At 36.4% G+C, this 20609-nt stretch overlaps 1 protein-coding gene across 2 annotated transcripts in view; it reads right to left on the minus strand.

The window, feature by feature from the left end:
* PPP1R1C (protein phosphatase 1 regulatory inhibitor subunit 1C) overlaps nucleotides 1–20609 on the minus strand; it is a 118673-nt gene that overhangs the window by 59458 nt on the left and 38606 nt on the right. For both annotated transcript variants that reach the window (XM_081581008.1, XM_081581007.1), the window contains exons 3-4: nucleotides 4842–4879; nucleotides 2819–2879 (exon numbers count right to left, since the gene is read on the minus strand). In XM_081581008.1, the coding sequence (XP_081437134.1) occupies nucleotides 2819–2879; nucleotides 4842–4879 (99 nt within the window). The remainder of the gene's footprint in view (nucleotides 1–2818; nucleotides 2880–4841; nucleotides 4880–20609) is intronic.

Genomic DNA, 20609 nt, shown 5'->3' on the forward strand with positions numbered 1-20609 from the left:
TACTCTGATTTGTGTGTAGAGATTAGATTGTAGAGGGTCAGGAGCAGAAACAGGAGAGTAGTAGGTAGGCTACTTCAGCAGCCAAGGCAAGAAAGAATGGTGGTCACACAAGGTAGTAGCAATGGAAGATACAGAAAATAGAGTGGGGGTGCGTCTTGAAACAGCACTAACACGAGTAGATGATGGTTTGGTAATGGGGAGTAGTCAAGGATTATGCAAAGATTTTTGTTTTCAACAGCTGCATAAGGTTTATGAGATGCGGAAAACCCAAAAAAAAACCAATGAGTTTGGTTTTGGACATATTAAATTTGAGAAGTTTCAATAAATGTCATTCATTCAAGTGAAAAAAATTGGTAGCTAGTTAGAAAGTCTGAGGTTCAGGAGATACATTAGGCTTGCAGATATAAATCTGGAGGTCATTAGCCTATCGTTCCTGACAGTGTACCTGTTTAAAATGGTTTTCTCTGCTATATTTCTTACCCTCTGCCCACCTCTGAACTTTCATATAGAACTTTCATCATAAGAGGTAACCTAGACATGTCTCTATTTCCAGAAACCTGGTGGTGCTATAAATACCATAGTAATTGAAAAGGGGAAAAATAAATGAATATAGGAGCTGGGAGATGAGTCTATCTGGGCATTAATTGCAACGACATTTGGTAGAGGTAGCATCTCTCTCCTGTCACTTTGGCCTCTGTATCCAGTAACTCCTCAGAACCTAATATGAGAGAAGGAAGGAATCTGGCTAGTTTGTTTTGTTTTACTAACTAGCTACTCACTGGGTCATTTACGAAACCCTAGTTGGCCATTTGGTCAGAGTGATGTTTTTTAGAACTATTAATCACTCCTGGTACTACTTTGCTCCCGCAGCAAATATTTTTACACTCAATAATTGCATATGCCACTGTAATTTGAAGAATTATACATTTCAGAGCAATCGTATTATTGATTTTGCATTTCAGTAACATTTCCTTTACTAATTCATCTTTCTTATGATTGAAGTTTCTTAATGTGCTCACAATGCACCATATGTTACTATTGCTTAATTCTGTCCTGAAATATTCATTTCTGTCTCTAAAGGAACAAGTGGACTGATTTCTCTTTTATCAGAAGCAGGAGACTATTCTAAGGATTTATAGGTAATAAATGAGGACCTAAGTGGCTTATACCCCAATAGCCTCTTGAAGGAATTTCTGTGCTTTCTTAAGTCTTTAGCTCATGACCAAAAATGATTATCATATGTGTAAAATATGTACAATGTGACTAATTTCCTTAAATGTTAGGGTCCCACATTCTTATGATATTAGAGAGCTAAATATAATGAAAACTATGAGCCCTTGGGATTTGATTTTAAGATTTTCCTTTAAAAATGATGCTATTATTCTCTAAGGACATGAGAGCAATCTTTATTTAGTTAAACTAGCCCAAAATAGAACAGAGGAAATCATTAAATGAGTGAACATATATCTTTCATTGGGGCCCATTCATGCCAAAACTGTCGTGTCTTAAAAGTACAAGATGGCTTACAATAGGTAAAGAATCTTCAAAAATGATTACACTGATCTTGAGAGAAGGAAGCCTGATAGCCTCAGTAATTACCCTGAAAGGAACTACAATGCTGATTGCATTATTTACTGTAGTCTCATGAACAAGCAAACATGATATTTTATAGCTGCGCAGGAAGGAAGTTTATGGAAAGTAGCTATTAATGTGTCCATTTATATCCCACCTCTCTGAAAAGGCCCCAAATCTAGAGAGAATACAGAGTGGAAAATTTCACTCCCAATTTAGACATCTCTCTAGACTCCAGAGTAAGCTGCTCAGCTGGCCTCTCTTGTAGTTGAAACAAAGCTGGACGACTGCATGATGAGCCGCTGGGCCAGCGGCCCAAGAGCCAGGCTGGAACATGAGCTGCTGGATGGGACACACTCTCCCTCATGTCAGGGATACTCTTGTGTGAGAAATAAAAGAAGCCTTCCTTGAAATTGATGTTGGTCAAAATTCTGATACACTTAGATGTTCTTTTAGCAGTTCTAATATGGAAGGGAGGGGTAGAAACTCCGGGAGAATGCCAGAATCTGAGCTAGCCTTCTTAGCTGTCATTTCAGCAGCTGTTATATGTACAGCTAATAGCTGTTTGATTGGGTTCCATAGAGCTGCTTCTGACAAAGGACAATGAAGCAACACTTTACACTGTGAAAGTGAAAGTGAAGTCACTCAGTCGTGTCTGACTCTTTGTGACGCCATGGACTGTAGCCTACCAGGCTCCTCCGTCCATGGGATTCTCCAGGCAAGAATACTGGAGTGGATTGCCATTTCCTTCTCCAGGGGATCTCCCCGACTCAGGGGTCGAACCCAGGTCTCCCACATTGCAGGCAGACGCTTTAACCTCTGAGCCACCAGGGAAGCCCATAGTTTACACTGTATCTGTCCAAAATTCAAGAAATACTTTGCTTAAGCCTAGGGAAAAAAAATGATAATTATCTGTGAACATCGGCAAGAGTAATTAGGGGTTCTAGAAAAATCTCTGCAAGGAAAAGATGTGAGAAAGGGTAAAAGAAAACTTTTGTCATTATTCTGGAAAATCTGAATGTCCAGACTAAGATTTTGAGACATATCTAGTTATTCCTTCTTCAACCGTTTCACTCATGGTTAAACTAGGTTTCAAATAACATTACCTTACTGAAAGTCACATTACCAAGTTGTAGAGGTGAGACTAGATGTAGCTTTTAAGCAGGTATAAGGTGCCTGAGAGCAGAATGCCTGTCAGCCATGAACTTAGCACTCACAAGAACCCGAAACAGTACCTGAACAGTACCTTTCATGGTGGGTGGTGTGTACACGCTCTGCTTCCTTTGCTTAGGGGTTGCATTCTGTGACTGGATAAAGAAAAAAGGAAAAGTCTTATATTTGGATAAAAAGTACAATGTCATTAGCCCTTTGAGAGAAATTAACACCTACCAACAGTTTATTTTAAAGAGAGAAAAGAAACTACTACTAATCCTTTGCATTTTAAAGAAAATGTAAATGCCAGGGCAAAATACATTCCAAAACCATGACCAAGGTATAATTATATCTGTTTGTAAGATTGTTAATGGTCCTGGAGGGTTAATGAGAGTCTTTGTTAAGTAATACCAACCTATAACCCTATGGAATTGAGGTGTTCAATCTAATAGCTCTATTTACTTGAAATTACAGTGTTGAGGTACTTTTCCTTCATATGTTCAAAAGATCTTTCATAACAAAACTGATACTTAACACTCTTACTTAAGCACTTTGGATCAGAATTAATTTATTGGGGAAGAATTTTTTGCACTAAAAATGATACAAATTGGAACACTTTTCAGGGCCAAAGTTTTAAAGTTTAGATGGAGATAGACATACAGATAGATATAGGTATGTATATATGTATAAACCATTAATTCATTATAATAAATTATATATATATGATCTACACCTCAATCAGATTATATCAAAAACTCCTTTTTAATTGTGTATCTACTTATATTTCAGTGTGACAAAGGCTGGAGTTTTCAGTTCTCAAAGGCTGGAGCATTTATTTTTGCTTTGAAAAGTTCGAGTAATTAATCGCAAGATACTTTCTGAGGATTGTTCTAGGCTTTCCATCCATATAATGTACAGAGTCTGAAAAATACTAGAAACTGTTCCACAGTAAATAGAACTTCCGGTATCTTTACTCACATGTACTAAAGTTTAATTGCCCTCAAAGGAGTCATCAAGATGTTGGTATTTAGAGGATGCAAAAACAATCCATTAAAAACTAAAAAATTCAACCAAATAGTTACTGAATCCATATCAACCAAAGCAAATGGTACAAGCAAATTTCCCCAGAATAGAGTGTTTTGATATGTCTGTTATGCACAGATGCAAGCAGGGCAGCTCTACATTAGTACAAATGTGTGGAAGACTGAGACTTCTGTTGTACCTCTACTGTATTCTGTTACATCTGGTTGATTTTAAGAAGCATTCACTTCCAGTTTTATTATATATTTATTCCTATATACATATTCAAAGATGAAGTAGAAAATTAATTCTACATAGAAGTTTGTTTGTTTAGTAAAGTTTATTAAGTAGTAAAAACTATTTTTATGTAGGAATTTAGTTTTCAAACCGTTTCATGTTTACAATTTCATTAAATTTTTAGAAACATCTTGAGAGATACTTTCTGGTATTTTGTTCTTTCTACATTGCTGTATGCCTACTCATGTGGCCATTGATTACTAAGTCTGCATGAATCTTATTCAACGTTTATTCCATTCATGGATACACATTTGCTCATTTTCTTGTATTTTGTATATCCTTTGTTATCAGCTACCCTAGCTTCCCCTGGTTCATATTTTCAACCTGAACTCCTGCATGTGTGTGTGGAACCTCTGGCCTCAGGGCCTGTTCTTGGTTCCACACATCAGAGAATCCTTAAGAGATGTCTGTCCTCCACCTTCTTGTTCCAGGATTCCAACACCGGCTGCCCAACCTTTGATAGTCACACACCACCAGTCACTACACTGAAATTATCAATACCATATCTTGACTCTAAAATCAGTAGTTTATGGCTTCCCTGGTGGCTCAGAGGTTAAAATCAGTAGTTTATTTTAGAGGTTTTTCCAGGGGTTAGTATTTCATAGGTGGAAAATCAAAGGTAGAGGTCACAATTTAATGACACCATTTTACTGTTTATCCAGTCAGGAAAAGCAAATTAAATAGTTTATACAACACAGTTATATTGATATCATATTTTGTATCACAATCAAATTGATCTGGTTGTGTTTTTAGTTGATTGGACTGGACATATATTTAACACAAAATAGAAGAAAACTTACTTCTGCCTGTGTGTTGGTCACCCTCTTGTCATCTATTTCTGCAAGAGAAGTAGGTGCAATTTAGATATGTTTTCTTATAATATGCACACTAAATTTTTAATAACATGGAACAGAATGAATTAATCATTTTCTTATGCTTATACAATATCCATGACTTAGGCTAGTGGCTGAGAGGGAAGCGGGACGCAGAAAGAAACAGTTGCCTTCTGAGATAACCCTCTCCCAATGGTTTAAAAAAGGCAATAAAAAAATAACCACATTGAAATCCCAAATTGCCCACCAGCAATCCAGAAGGAGGACCAGGGAAATGCCTCAGACCAGCTGTTGGCATCATGAACCTCACAGTGTTAAGGCGCAAATAACCTCTCCTCATGGATTTTGCAGTGCTGTGTATTGACTGTAGCCTCTGTCAATTTTCCTTGTTTACCTATAAGCAGAACAAACCTACTTTTCCACCGAGCCCAATCCTGACTCTAAGAGAGGCAGCCCTCTCTTCTCTATATGCTCCTGGAAAGAATAGTAACTTTGTCAGAAATATTTCTTATGACACTTCTAGGGCAACTTCCAAATAGTCTGTGTAATAAAGAGTTGTGATTAAGTGGAGAGAGGAGAAAAAGGTGTTCACATACTTCCCTTCCGCAGAGGGAGGTCGGTTTGGACTGGGCTTCTTTCCCACCTCCTCAGCTACTTTGCCTGGATTCTGCCTCTTGGCTTCTAGACCCAATTGACCTTTCCTCACTTATAGATTAGTTCCAAAGCTGAGAGACTGATGCCATGCATTGGTAGGGGGATTCTTTACCACTGAGCCACCTGGGCTTCCCAGACCATCTGTGGCCACAGATTAAGTCTTAATAAATGTGGCCTAAATTGACTTCTCCAGCCATAATGAGATGAAGTTAGAAATCAATAACAGTGATAAAACTGGAAATTCACAAATTTGTAGAAATTAAACAACACACTTTTAAACAACCAGTGAATCAAAGAAGGAATCATAAACACAACATACCATAACTTAAGGGATACAGTGATAGCAGTGCTAAGAGGAAAATGTATAGCTATAACTGCTCACTAAAATCGAGAAAGATTTCAAATCAGAAACCTAACTTTATGACTTAAGGAACTAGAAGGAAAAGAAAAACTAAATCCAAGTATGAAAACCTAAGAACAGGGAAGCTGATGGTTTGAGTCCTGGTTTGAGTCCTTTGGAAATTTGGACATGAGCTAGAACTTACATTATTGAGCTCTCTAGTTCTTAGGCCATCAGATTTGGACTGGAGCTATACTATTGGCTTTCTGAGACTCTAACTTGCAGATGACAGATTATGAGACTTCTCAGGCTCTATAATCATTTAAGCAACTCCTCCTAATAAATCTCTCTTTATTGATTCTGTTTCTCTAATATAGTCATAAAAATAAGGGAAATCTCAGAAACTGTCATAGCCAAGAGGAGCCTAGGAGACTTGATAACTAAATATAATGGAGTATCCTGGATGACAACCTAGAACTGAAAAAGGGCATTGGGTTAGAAACTTAAAGAAGTCTAAAAAAACTTTGAACTTCAGTTAATACTATATTAATATTGGGTTGTTAATTATAACTGTGTTCCACTTTGATGACTAATGTAAGATATTAATATTAGAGGACCCCTCTTCAATTTTTCTGTAAATCCAAAACTCTTCTTAAAAAACTATCAACAAAAACTTAGAGGGAAAAAAAGTAGAAATACTAAATACAAACACAAATTACCCCTGAAAATATTTTTGTTATTACTGTCAGAATTCTATATGTGATTTGAAGAACACCAGATAGTTATTATTAGTCAGTAGGTAATATAACTGAAAAGATCATTACCTGATATTCTTCTCAGCGTGTGTAGACAAAATACTTAAGAAAATCATATTTTAAATGAGAGAAAGGAGAGACTTAAAGAAAAATAGTTTCTATTCACTAAAGCTGTTAAAATATTGGCACCAGGAAACTGTGATAAATTGTTTATATATAGTAAGTAGATCAATCACTAAAAAAATCTGTACAGAGATATACACTCAAAAATCACTAAATTACAGAAAGATATAAAAAAGAAAAAATGAAGAGAAGACAAAAAATAAAACTAAGCCCTAATTTATGAATAATTACATTAAATTTAACTGACCTAAATATAGTAATTCAAAGACAGAGATTGGCACAGTGGATAAAAAATCAAAATGACCTAATTATATACAATATATGTGCAATATGTGGAGTGAAAAAATCAGTTTCAAAAGGTCACAGACTGTATGATTCAATTTATGTAACATTCTTGAATGATGGAATTGTAGAGATAGAGAACAGATTAGTTGTTGCTAGAGATTGGGGATCATGGGAGAGAAAGTGATGAGTATCACTATAAAGCTGTAGCAAGAGGGAGATCTTTATGGTCATGCAATAAATCTGTTTCTTAGTTGTAGTGGCAGGAATCTATACATGATAAAAATAGCATAAACTATAAACACAAATTGTAAGAAAGTCAGTTTCATGATTTTATTATTGTACTACAGTTAAATGAGATGGCTGCTGCTGCTGCTGCTAAGTCGCTTCAGTCATGTCCGACTCTGCGCGACCCCATAGACGGCAGCCCACCAGGCTCCGCCGTCCTTGGGATTCTCCAGGCAAGAACACTGGAGTGGGTTGCCATTTCCTTCTCCAATGCGTGAAAGTGAAAAGTGAAAGTGAAGTCACTCAGTCGTCTCCGACTCCTAGCGACCCCATGGACTGCAGCCTACCAGGCTCCTCCGTCCATGGGATTTTCCAGGCAAGAGTACTGGAGTGGGGTGCCATTGCCTTCTCCAAAATGAGATGGGGGAAACAGTAAAGGAAAGCTTGTTTTGCATGATTCCAAACTAACTTCTATTTCTTCGCTATTCTGAATTTGGGGGAAGGATCAAAAAAAAAAGGAAACATTTTATTTAAGATTCATACATATTACTTTTTTCCTAGTTCACTCATATGGCAGCTGTTTTAATTAATTCCAGTACTTTGGCCACCTGATGTGAAGAGCTGACTCATTGGGAAAGACCCTGATGCTGGGAAAGATTGAAGGCAAGAGGAGAAGGGGATGACAGAGGACAAGATGGTTGGATGGCATCACCAACTCAACGGACATGAGTTTGAGCAAGCCCCAGGAGATGGTGAAGGCCAGGGAAGCCTGACATGCTGCAGTCCATGGAGTCCCAAAGGGTCGGACACCACTGAGCGATTGTACTGAGGTGAAGTTTAGGAAGCATGGATAATAATTTATTGCCTGATTTTTATTTTCTCAAGTGTCCAACAGTGGAAATACTATAGCTATTGTGGTTGTGATATTTAGTTGTCAAAAAAAAACCCTGAGGACTAACCCTTATGAATATTACCATCTTCCCTGGTGGCTCAGTGGTAAAGAGTTCACCTGCCACTGCAGGAGATGCAGGTTCAATCCTTGGGTTGGGAAGATCCCCTGGAGAAGGAAATGGTAGCCCACTATAGTATTCTTGCCTAGGAAATCACATGGGCAGAGGAGCCTGGCGAGCTATAGTCCATGGGGCTGCTTAAGAGCCAGACATGACTTAGCGACTAATACAACAATCTCTGCACTGAAAAAGTCCCTCATTAAACCACAGTATTCCAGTTGCCGTCATTACTATTACTAGAGGTTGATTCTTCACCTTTTCATTTCCCTTCATCTACTAACAAGAAAGTAAACACTATAATATCACAGCCTTTATATTCTAGGCAGTGTCTAAATTATTCTTTCTTCCTTCAGGAGACACTGTTAACACATTCTGCACAGAAAATATTAATAACATTGCAAAGTAAGTCTCAATCATGCACATATTCTGTCTCCATTTATTTTTCTGTCCATTTCAGCTAGTGCTTGAAACAAATGCTGCATCTTTCCTCATCAATTTACTCAGTAAAATTCAAAGTATTCCGGCAAAGATAGCTTTGTTTTCACATCTGACCTCATGTTTTACTGGATTATGAAAGGCTTTAGTTATGGTTTTATTTTTTTAAAAAACCAGAATATACTTCCTTCTCTATGGGAAGCATCTCTGAAACATTCAGAATGTTTTTGATTCTCTTCTTTTTAGTCAAGAGAACATGTTTGGCTACTATAATACAGTTTGGTAGAAATTGCAGTCTGGTGTGTCCTTGACACCAAGAAAGGCATGTAAAGCATACCCAAATTGATAAATAAAGTAGAAAAGAATCTTCAATATTAATATGATTTTCTTTTAAATTTTCTCTCAGCTTTGCAGTTGATTTATATGCCACTTTATTGAAAAAATATGTAAGTACTGGTTTATGGATGAGAAGTTGCCAGATATTACTAAGTGAAGCAATACTAATATTTATTTTGGCAAGGGTCTAGAAGAAAAAAATAATTTAAATTGACTATGAGATTAGTGAATGCCAGGATATGATACTACCATCAGAGAACCAGGTAAGGGTGGCATCTGAGCAGTTAGTCACAAACATTGCTAAGAGTCAACACATGTACAAGCGAAGACTTATAGAGTCAGTAGTGAATGGTAGAGGTAGCAATTTTGCATCCAAAAGACTAAACTGAAACAGTAGTCAGCAGATGGAGTGGGATTCTGAGAGGTAGTTTAGTCCTAAAGACTAGAATTAGGATTTCAAGGTACGGTATAAACTCACAGGGTCATATGAATAGGCGATGACGATCAGCTTTCATAAAACCAAGCATTAAGACCAAGCACATGACTGCTGAGAGCCTTGGCTATGAGAACATGGTTACTAAAAGACTGGGTAGAAATTACATGGGATAGTTACAGAGCTAGGAAAGGAAACAAGGGATGGGGTTGGGGGGGGAATTGTCTTGATATTAAATGTGACGTTTTGCTTGGGGTCGTATGAGCCAGTTCATGGCAGGCCAGTGATTTAACTTACCAAAATTAGAAAAGCAAGATAAATTACAGAAGGCAACAAGACCTGCAGAACCAAAGAAAACTATGGAGATCAGAAACATTTCCGAATGAGAAGCTGACAAGTCATATTTGATCCCTGGCAAAGTGCAACTGCAGCCTTCCCAGGCGGCTCCGTGGTGAAGAATCCTCCTGCCAGGCAGGAGATGAGGATTTGATTCCTGTGTTGGGAAGATCCCCTGGAAAAGGAAATGGCAGCCCACTCCAGTGTTCTTGCCTGGGAGATCCCATGGGCAGCGGAGCCTGGTGGGCTACAGTCCATAGGATCATCGGACACAACTCAACCAAAACAACAATGACAAGGTGCAACCGCAGGAGAACAGAAAATCTAGAGGATATTTTGGCAACTATATGAGACTAACAAAATTGAAGACTTGAGGGACTTCAAGCATACATTTTGTCTTCCCCTTAAAACAGTTGAGAGATTTTGAAGTTAAAAAGCGTAGTGAATAAATAATTCAAAAACCTCTTAAACATAGAACATAAATTCCAAAGAGACAAAGACCTGCAGACTTCTAGTTGAAAAGACAAGAACCAACAGAAAACATAGGTAAATTGAGCCAAACGAAACCTAAAATCTGGCCTTAGCTTAGTTTATGATTGAAATGGATTAAGTGATCAGTCTGCTACTCTATCTGCCTAGAAGAGAAAAAGATGAATCCTTTGAACACTTTAGAAAATATTTTTAAACATCTTGGAGCCTCTAAAGTTTCTTAAATACAAATGTCCAGTATTCAATAAAAATTACTAGGTAAAAAAGAGAATAATAACTAAGAGAATATGAGAATGTAGAAGCCAACTCATAGGTGATTCACATATTGAAGTTCACAATCTAAGACTATGATTAATACATTCAATGAAAATAGAAGGGGACAAAATAGATTTAAAGATAAATAATTTTAACATAGAAATAGAATTTATGGAAAGAAGCAACTTCATGCATTTCAACAGATAAGATCTCAATTTAAAATCCAATGGATTAAGGGCATGTTGAATCTAGCGGAAGATACAAATAAGTTAATGAAACAGGAGACAGCTCAGTAGAGTTATCCAAACTAAAGAACACAAAGAAAAAAAAAGAATGGAAAAAACAGAACAGAGAATAACCGACAATTGAGATATAGTCAAAATGTGTAAAATAAGGGTAATTGGAGTCCCAAAAGTAGAAGAGAGAGAGAGAACGGAAGAGATAATGATCAAGGATTGAAAAACAGATGACACTGATATAAGACACTTAACAAACCCCTAGACAGAAACAAGAAAACCAAAAGGAGAAAAAGGAAAATTGTGTTTAGACTTATGATAGCAATACTTCTGATGGCCAAATATAAAAGAGAAAATCTTAAAAGCAGCCAGTTGAGAAAAAAAGTCTTCAAAAAGCAGTAAGATAGACCAAAACAATAAAATGATGGAATCAGATGGTAAACATTTAAAGCCGTCAACCCAAAATTTTATATGTAGTGAAATTACCCTTCCACAATGAAGATGAGATATTAAATCCTGCCTACACTAAGACACAGTTTTTGCTTTTTTTTTTTTTTTGTAATATATATCTTTCTTTTGGTCAAAACTGAAGTAGTAAAGCTCCTTGTCCAATTTCTAATTTTTAAGGTATTGAAAATTTACAATTTTTCTAGTTTCATTTTGAGTGTAATTATGGCAGTATGGTTCCTGAAATAATATTTCTGATAAAAGCTTGTTGTATCTTTATTCTTAAACATCATTAAGAATGCTCATCGTATATTTCAGTTATATGTTCCACTCCATTTAATAAATGGGCTTATAGTTTGGCAGAAAACTGAGATATTATCCTAAGTATATTTATATTTTCACTCAGCATTCTTTTTAATTTTTTCTATCCCCACTTTGTAGGAAGAAGTTAATTCTGTTGCACAGAGGAGTAGCAACAGAGAAAAACAGTTTAGTCCTCTTTTTGAGGTGTTCTAGAGACTTAATCATGACATTGGTGCCATCTTTGACAGTCTCAGAAGGAATTTACCATCAGATCTCTGAAAACAGCAATGTTTCTAAATAAAACCACATTTCAGCTGATTATCTTATGTTTATATACCTTTGAATATACATATATTTTTTTGAGATCCTTGGATCACAGCTGATGAGGAGATAATCTGTAGTTGAACCACATAGAGAAGGGCAGACTCAAGGACAAAATTTCCATAAATGCTTTAGGTTTATTAGTTTAGGAATGATTGCTGACCCACAGGTCTTCAGAACTGAATGAGAATAAATCAAATACAAATGAAAGAAATAGTTATGCACAGTTCAGCTCTTCGTTCTGCATGTGAATTTGTCATTTCCTTGTGGTTTTAGCATTTGAACATAGAATAAGTCAGTTTTAAAGCACCAGAGAAATCTAACAGGTATTTCTTACAGTAGAGGACTAGAATATTGCCTTGTTTCTTTCTAGTAGGGCTATGCAAAATCTCCTAAGACAGCTATGGTAAAGCCTCTGTTTCTGACTTTTTATCAAACTCTTCACTTTCCAAAATGAACTCTATTCATAAGCCTTCTTGCTGAAAACCTGCTGGGCTCTGTTGGAGGCCTATCATTTGGGGCTGTGAGTTAAACCACCAGGCCGTGGTTTCAGCTGTGTTTTCCTTTGGGCTGTTAGATTTAGTCAAAACTGGGGCCCAAATTGAAGCCACTAGAGCAATGAATTTATATGCATTGGAAAGGGGGATGTGGGAAAAAGAAGCAAACAGTAGGGGTAGTTTCACCCTGTTGTGCCAAGATTCACACAGCTGTGTTTTTCTTCTTATATTATTTATAGCTTTCCACTTTTAATTGACAAAATTAGAGATATAACCTCATTATCAAATAGATTTTTATCTCTCAGAGCTCCCCATGAAATGGTTCATTTTTGTGGCAGCAGATAAGAACCAGGTACAAAGTATTCTATGTGGCAATAGTGAAGGAGACGACAAGGAAAACGCAAGATGAATCATGTTGGTTTATTAAGAAAGAACTCTCAACCAGTAATTGTCTTGTGATAGAGGTTAGAAATATTCCAAACTAGTTTTATGCTTATATTTCATGATTTCTGCTGTCATTTCCAAACACAGTAAAAGAAGAACAGAAAATCAGATCATTTAAAACCTCAGAAGTCTGTTTTTCATTAGTAGTCTCGATTTTTATAAACTTGGTTTCTCTTATAAAACATTTTTTATCCTACCACAGGACCAGCTTATGTGGGGGTCAAAGAACTGTTGCATCATCTTATCAATTGTAATTTTCAGTCTTTGGTAAAGTTTTTCTTGCTGTTTGGCATTTGGATTTCCCACATTTGCTCCAAGAAAATAAATTGATTCACTTAATGCATGGGGTTTTTTGGGGGGATGACATCTGTTTAAACAGTTACACTCATTCCAGTAATTCTGATTTTTAAAAAGTCTATCTCGTTTTCATCAAATTACCTAGAAAGCTGATTGCAAGTCATATTTTTATATCAATTTTATAGATTTTTTAAAAGTATCAGATATTTCAGGTAATTGAACTATCAAGTAATTATTTATCAAGCACTTATTATCTTCTCAGCAGTGTGCTCTGCCATTTTGACCTAATAAACTTAATACCTTTCACAGCGTATGATTAATGAAGGTTTTATCCAATTTAAAACACTAAGATCTCACTATTCTATCATATAGAATACCACAGAGGTATTTGTAGCAGAGTCCCCAAGTGAAGACCCATAACTAAGAGTAGGGAAACAAGGTGAACATGGGAAAATTATTCAGAGGTTAATCATTTGAATGGTGATGATAGGAAATTTTGAGAAAATCTACTTTAGAGATAGGTCTAAGAGGCATTAGTATGAGAACAGATTTAGCTTCTTACTAAAATTTGGAATATTTAATACTCTTTCCACTTCATAGAATGCCTTCTATTTTTTTTTCGCTGGCTGTTAAAATTGACAGAGACTTTTAAAATCTGATTTGCAACTTGTACCAGTCCATCAGAAAAAAATGGAATAATTTCTATTTTTAAAAAAGGTAATGGAATATAAGGGTAAATTTCTTAATGTTTCTTTATAGCTCATAAATTTAATTACTTGACATGATTGTCCAACCTGAAAATATGGTCAGTGTATTTCTAATTTAAACTGTCAGTTCATGATTTTTGAAGACCAATTTTGGGGGCTACAATTCATTAAGAAAAACTGGGAAGCAACGCTACACTTAAAATTAGGTTTAAACGTATTATGAAGCCAATAGAAGTGGACATTTGATAATTTTGAAGCTTCTGTACCTTAATCAGACTGCTAAACTAAAGGATTTCTTGTTTAAGTCAAATTCTTATCTCCTATTTGAGATTCTCCGCTGAAAAACAATTTAATTTTTTCCCAAATTCTTCTGCATTTTCGACTGTGTAGATGTACCACTATGAATTTCAAAATAATTTTATCTAAGTAGATCTATCATGAACAGACTATTATAAAATGACATAAAGTAACAGTTTCCTTTTAACTAGAATTCTCTATAAGAAGTAAAATTCTCTTTTTTAGCTATAGATGAAAGGTATATTCCTAACAGTCACAAAGTCATACATATTAAATATATATGTCCCTATAAACATGTGGTAATATTTTCATAGCTTAATCCGCTATAGGCATTCTGTAATCAATAGTAAATGTGTTTTTGTTAGGAACAGAAAGAAAGGTCAGTGGAACTATATCTTTACAATCCTATCCCACTTCATATAATTTTTGTAGACTTGAAAAATGTAGAAGTTAGCTTTTGTCTTAGAACATCTATAAACATTTGCTTGATGTTCTGGGTAATATTTCTCCAAAAAAAGATCCTTTATTCAGTTTTAAAGAGTGGAAGATTAAACATCTCTATAATCTAGTTCTAATACAACTCTTAGTATTTTCTCTGTCCTAAAAATCTTAACCTTCATACAGTCTCTCAGTTTTCTTGTCTCAAATGTAATTTACTTGAGGATTTCCAGTACGCTCTAAAAAGCAATGATTATTTATAGTAGGTATACAAAAGAACTATTAAAGGACAAAGTACTATAGTTAGATACTCAATACATTTAGCACCAGGTTCAGATAAAACAGAAAAAAAATTATGTGTGTGTTTACACATCAAAAGGGAAAATAGCATTATATTTGTATAAGTCTTAAAACATTTTTCCTATGAATGATCATACAAGAAGAAAATGAAAATACATTCTTAAATGCAGTTTGTAAGTTAGCACCTATGATAGTCTGTTTTGTATGTAAGGCTGTTGCTGCGGATCTAAAATGGTATGTTAGATTTTAAATATATTTAACAGTAATTTATTGCGTGTGTAATATATGTTGGGAGTCCTGCTAGGAAGTGGGGTTTAATCCTCATAGAGAGTTTAAACTGTATTGAAAGAGTGTGACAAAGAAACAGCTATAGTACATTGTGATAAATAAGGGCTGTAACAGAGGAAGCACAAGGTGGGAGGGGCATCAAACAGCCTTGGCAGAACCAGTGGAAAAAAGGACATTTAAGCTGGCATGGTCCTGTCAGTGGAACAGGAAAATTGATGAGACAAGGAAGTTGGATGGGATAGGACTGGGGAGGAGAATAAATTTTAATCAGAAGAAAGTGTGGGAGTATCTATCACTAGATGTATGAGAGAACATGACTATTTTTTAGAAATTACAAAAAAAAAACCCTCAGATATTTGGACAGTAGAATGCCAGGAGTGAATTCAGAGAAGCGGTTGAAAACCTAATAAGCTGGATACTTTAGGGCTTTGTAACTACATTGAGAAGTTTAGACTTCATTCTAAAAGTGGTAAAAAGTGATGGTTAAAAGTGGTTTTAATCAGAAAGAGGCATGATCAGATTTCTGTTATCAGTTCAGTTCAGTTGCTCAGTCGTGTCTGACTCTTTGCGACCCCATGAATCTCAGCACGCCAGGCCTCCCTGTCCATCACCGACTCCCGGAGTCTACCCAAACCCATGCCCATAGAGTCAATGATGCCATCCAACCATCTCATCCTCTGTCGTCCCCTTCTCCTCCTGCCCCCAATCCTTCCCAGCATTAGGGTCTTTTCCAATGAGTCAACTCTTCGCATCAGGTGGCCAAAGTATTGGAGTTTCAGCTTCAACATCAGTCCTTCCAATGAACACCCAGGACTGATCTCCTTTAGGATGGACTGGTTGGATCTTCTTGCAGTCCAAGGGACTCTCAAGAGTCTTCTCCAACACCACAGTTCAAAAGCATCAATTCTTTGGCGCTCAGCTTTCTTCACTGTCCAACTCTCACATCCATACACGACCACTGGAAAAACCATAGCCTTGACTAGACGGACCTTTTTTGGCAAAGTAATGTCTCTGCTTTTAAATGTGCTGCCTAGGTTGGTCATAACTTTCCTTCCAAGGAGTAAGTGTCTTTTTCTGTTAGAAAGAGCCTTTAACAGTTATGCATAGAATGGTTTGGATGAAGCTATCCTGAGTATGGTTAGTTCAATTAGGGAGGTGTTGCAGTAATTCAGGTGTTAGAAAAGGATGATTTGAACTAGATTAGAGAGATGCTTAAGAGAAAGATGGGTCTGGACTTGGGGACTCACTGGAGGTAGGAAGGGAGTGACAAAGAAGGAAAAAGAAGTCAAAAAAGCTTCTGGGTCATAAAATGGGTACTTATGGAAATGCTGAAGTACTTATTGACTAAGTGGGAAGAGTTCGGGAATAGTCTTTTTCAAAAGTGAAAGCCAAGCTGAAGATATAGGCCTGAAAGTCATTGGCATCTAAATGGTCAGTGATCCTATGGGATAGGATTAAATTACCCTACAGGAGCATAGTGAGCTAAAGAAACACAGGATCTAAGTGGAACCCCCCTGAGTAATAGCAATAGTCATGGGATAGACTGAGGCAGAGAAGTCTGTAAGGAGACAAGGGAGTAGCCAGGAGGTAGATGGGAAACTTCATTGGTAACCTGTATGACTTAAGTCATTTTCCAGAGTAAGCATACATTTGTCCTGGGTCATCCATTCCACATTTAAACTAGATGTTCATACGCAAACTGCTTAACATGACTTGTTGTATAGGTTATTTGCATTATACTAGGTTATTTGCATTATATCTAAGCATATATGTACTAAAAATAGATACTATATAGAACTTTCTCGTTTCCTCTTTTATGCTTCATTTCAACAGGGATGCCATTGTAACAGATAAATCAGATATTATTTTGCTTGTTTATGGCTTATTTTTATTTAAAAACCAGTATATTTGAGGAGGTTCAGTACATCTTCCACATTTCAGACTTTTTGAGAGGTTTGGCAGGAGGTTGGGGATATCATAAGACTCCTTGGAAATCAGTTCTTGTAAAAGAAAATGTTGGTGGTTTAAAAAATAAAAATTCAGACACAGATGGATCAAATTTATTTCCACACATATGAATTTGAATGTGAAGTGGTTGACCAAATGCATTTTGCACTCATCTAAATATAACTCTGTGAATAGAGAATTGAAAAAAAATGCTGATTTGTGTGTTCTCTTGCTCTTCTAATATTTAGCCATCACCATTTGCTAGTCAATTTTTCTTTGATTTTTGGGGGCCTCACTGGGGTTGCATTTCCAAAGGTTGAGAAGAAAGTTTTAAAATATTCTTGTTAAAATTTTCTTAAAGATTACTTCTCATAGTGGATGCTTTATATAACCTGTGTCTCATCCCATCAGCCTGTCCCTGACTTCAGTCATAGCTGCAGTAAACAGCTCCAGAAAAGCTCAGATTCCCATCCAGCTGACCCAATCTATCTTTTTGTCCTATCATTTCTTTAAGCTAACACCTCCAGTTCCTTCAGTGCTTATCCATGTGACTTGGTTTCCATAACTCATGTTATCTTGTTTTTTCTCATAATGTGAATGCCCCCTCTTAAAAGCTGATATGCAGAACTGAGACAAGACCACAGGTCAAGGCACAAGAAATTATAATTGTGTTATTGTAGTAAACGAATATAATTTTTTTGTTCTCTGCATCCCACCTGCAATATTGTAATTTATAGGAAAAATATATATGTTCGGTTATCTGAATTTGGCCTTCATCCACAATTCCTGGATAACAGCTTCCCAAACCTTTGGAATTTCCTGAGATAAGAGCAGTGAGATAATACTTGGACTCTTGTCCTCAGTCCTTCAAGGAAGGTGACTTTGGAACCCACTCAAGATAGGGGCTGGTTGCCAACTATGTGATTAGAGGATTGGAACTTTGTCTCACCTCCTAATTTCCAGGGAAGAGGAGAGGGACTTGAGGTTGAATAGGACATTGCCCTAAATATCTCCATGTGGCTGTTGATTCAAACCCTCTAATATCCTGTTATAATAAACTGGTAATCTAATGGGTAAATGAGTTTTCCTGAGTTCTGTGAGCCATTCTAGCAAATTAATCAAACCCAAAAAGGAAGTCATTGGAACCTCCAGTTTGTAGCCAGTCAGCTAGTAGCATAAGTACCTACCTGGGCTAACAACTAACATCTGAAGTGGAGGATGGTCTTGTAGGACCGAGTCCTCAACCTGTGAAAGGTGATGCTATCTTTCATATAGAATTAGAATAGAGTTGAATTCTCAAACACCCTGCTGGTGTCCTGAGAATTGCTTGTTGGTGTGGGGAAGAATTGGCTTGTTGGTATGAGGAACACACTGATGTTGGAATTGGGTCTGGAAATTCTTTTCACCACCTCAAAGGAGAAATGCCACATTTTTATCTTTCCTCTTTCTCCCTAGCCATTCTCTAGCTCTAGGAGAACTAACCACAGGTGGAGTTATTGTTCCCAAGGGACAGTAAGGGCGTGGAGACAGTGTATATGAGTCCAGCTTCTTTCTTCAGGTGGGCAGCACTAGAAAGGCTGTCTAGGTGCTTCTCAGGGGACCCCAACACAACCGAGCCTCCATTCTATAGGAATGACTTTGATTATGAGCCTTTTCCTTTTTCCTTCCTCCTCATCTCACTCATTCTTGTTTTCTGAGACTACATTCCAGTTAAAGTACTTCATCCTGATCCTTTTCTCAGACTCTGCATTCCAGAGCATCTAAACTAAGTTGCTTATATTTGGCATTTTACCTATGACGTGGAATAGTACTTGGACTTAATAGAACAAAGATCAAGAAACATTCATTTCTATTTCTCATTGAGGTTTCACCAAATTTATAGGAAAAAAAAGTAAGTCATAACTTTTTATTCTGGTTCAGTTCCTTTTCAGTGAATATAACTACTTAGTCTAATTGATCATAAGTAATATTTTGTGTTAACTACAGTGTATGCTGACATGTAAATGGAAGAGAGTTACATGTATAGAAAAGAAAAATGTAAGTACTAATCCTGACTACCAGAAGTTTACAAAATAATTGGAAAAGTGAACACTATGAAATAATTAAACATCATATCAAAGGAATACAGATAAATATTCTGTAAATTCAATGATAAGCACTTTGAAGCTGTCAAAGATGGAAATAAACATAATCATGTGTTCTCAATCAAAGGGAAGAAGCAAATATTAAAATAGATTTTGTACGGTGAAAGGTAATTATATTAACATACGAATGAATGTATGTTATGAATAATTTGGTCTACTTATAATTTTTTTCTTTTTTTTAAAATTTTTATTACATTTTCTTGGCTCATCCACTTTATTTACTACAGGTGGCTACATTTGGAAAATCTTAATAAGATAAGAGCTTTGTATAAAGTTTTTTCTAACGTTGATGATTGACATTCTATTTTTAGAAATTTTAGAAAGCTTTAAAGAGTAGCTATTTTCTTTTTAAAAATCTGTAGTGTATTGCTATACTATTGTTTAAATATTGCACATGTACCTAAAATTTTTCAAAATATGACAAAGACTTCTAAATTGCTGAAAGATTGAAGTAGCCAATCTAAGAGAAATGAGAAATCTCTAATAGAGGGCTATTTGAGCAGGACAATTTGATGATCACTTCTGAAACACTTTCTACCAAAATTATGATGAAATAATGTAAGATACCAACATAAGAAAGGATTTCAAAGTAGGCTAGTAACTAGTTCATGCTTCCAGTCCTAATGGTAATTTATTCTGCTCAATAGGAACAATAGAAAAGTAGATCAATACTTGTATAGGTAGGGAAGTAAAATTTTCAGTATTATAGACAAATAAAAAACATAGAAATTTAGAATTGGAAGAACTTAATATCTACTGTAAATTGTTACTCAAGGAAAGTTACAACATCAAAATGGTGAGATAGAAAGTTTCCATCATCTTTTCCTAAAGAACCCTGGTATTGAGAATCTCACAAGTCAGAAGTCTAGTGTAGAAGTTCCAGCACACTGTTGGAGCAGAAAAAGAAAATCTGAGAATGTACACATTGAAAAGCATAAAAGGAACAGTTTCACTTTACCCACACTACTCCTCCCCCACGGCAGCATAGCTCAATGCCAAGAGAGATCTTCTTTGACCACAGTTTCTCCTACAGGGAACAGAGAGAGTCTGTAAGTATGTACCCAGCTTTCCCAGTTGTGTGGGTTGCTGCTAAAGAGACCTACTTCTTTCTCAACCTATCCAGAATACTGAAGTATGCTGTATAACTAGGAGGCTGGGAGCAGCTGGCAAACTAGCAATCAGGCTCTCAGTGGGCATTAAACAGATGTGGATCCTACTAACTGTGTTGCAGACTCCATCAGGAAGGCCACCACAAGCTACTGGGGGTGCCCTGCCTATTGATCCTTCCAGTTGGCCCCCAGCACTCCATTCATGTCACCCACACACACTCCCACGTCGTGCCAGGTAGTGCACTTGCCTTCAAGGGCAGTGGGGGCAAGCTTTTTCAGTAGAC

The sequence above is a fragment of the Giraffa tippelskirchi genome, chromosome 3 (assembly GCF_054371585.1).
Source record: "Giraffa tippelskirchi isolate mGirTip1 chromosome 3, T2T-mGirTip1v1.2.pri, whole genome shotgun sequence".
In the NCBI taxonomy this organism is placed as follows: Eukaryota; Metazoa; Chordata; class Mammalia; order Artiodactyla; family Giraffidae; genus Giraffa; species Giraffa tippelskirchi.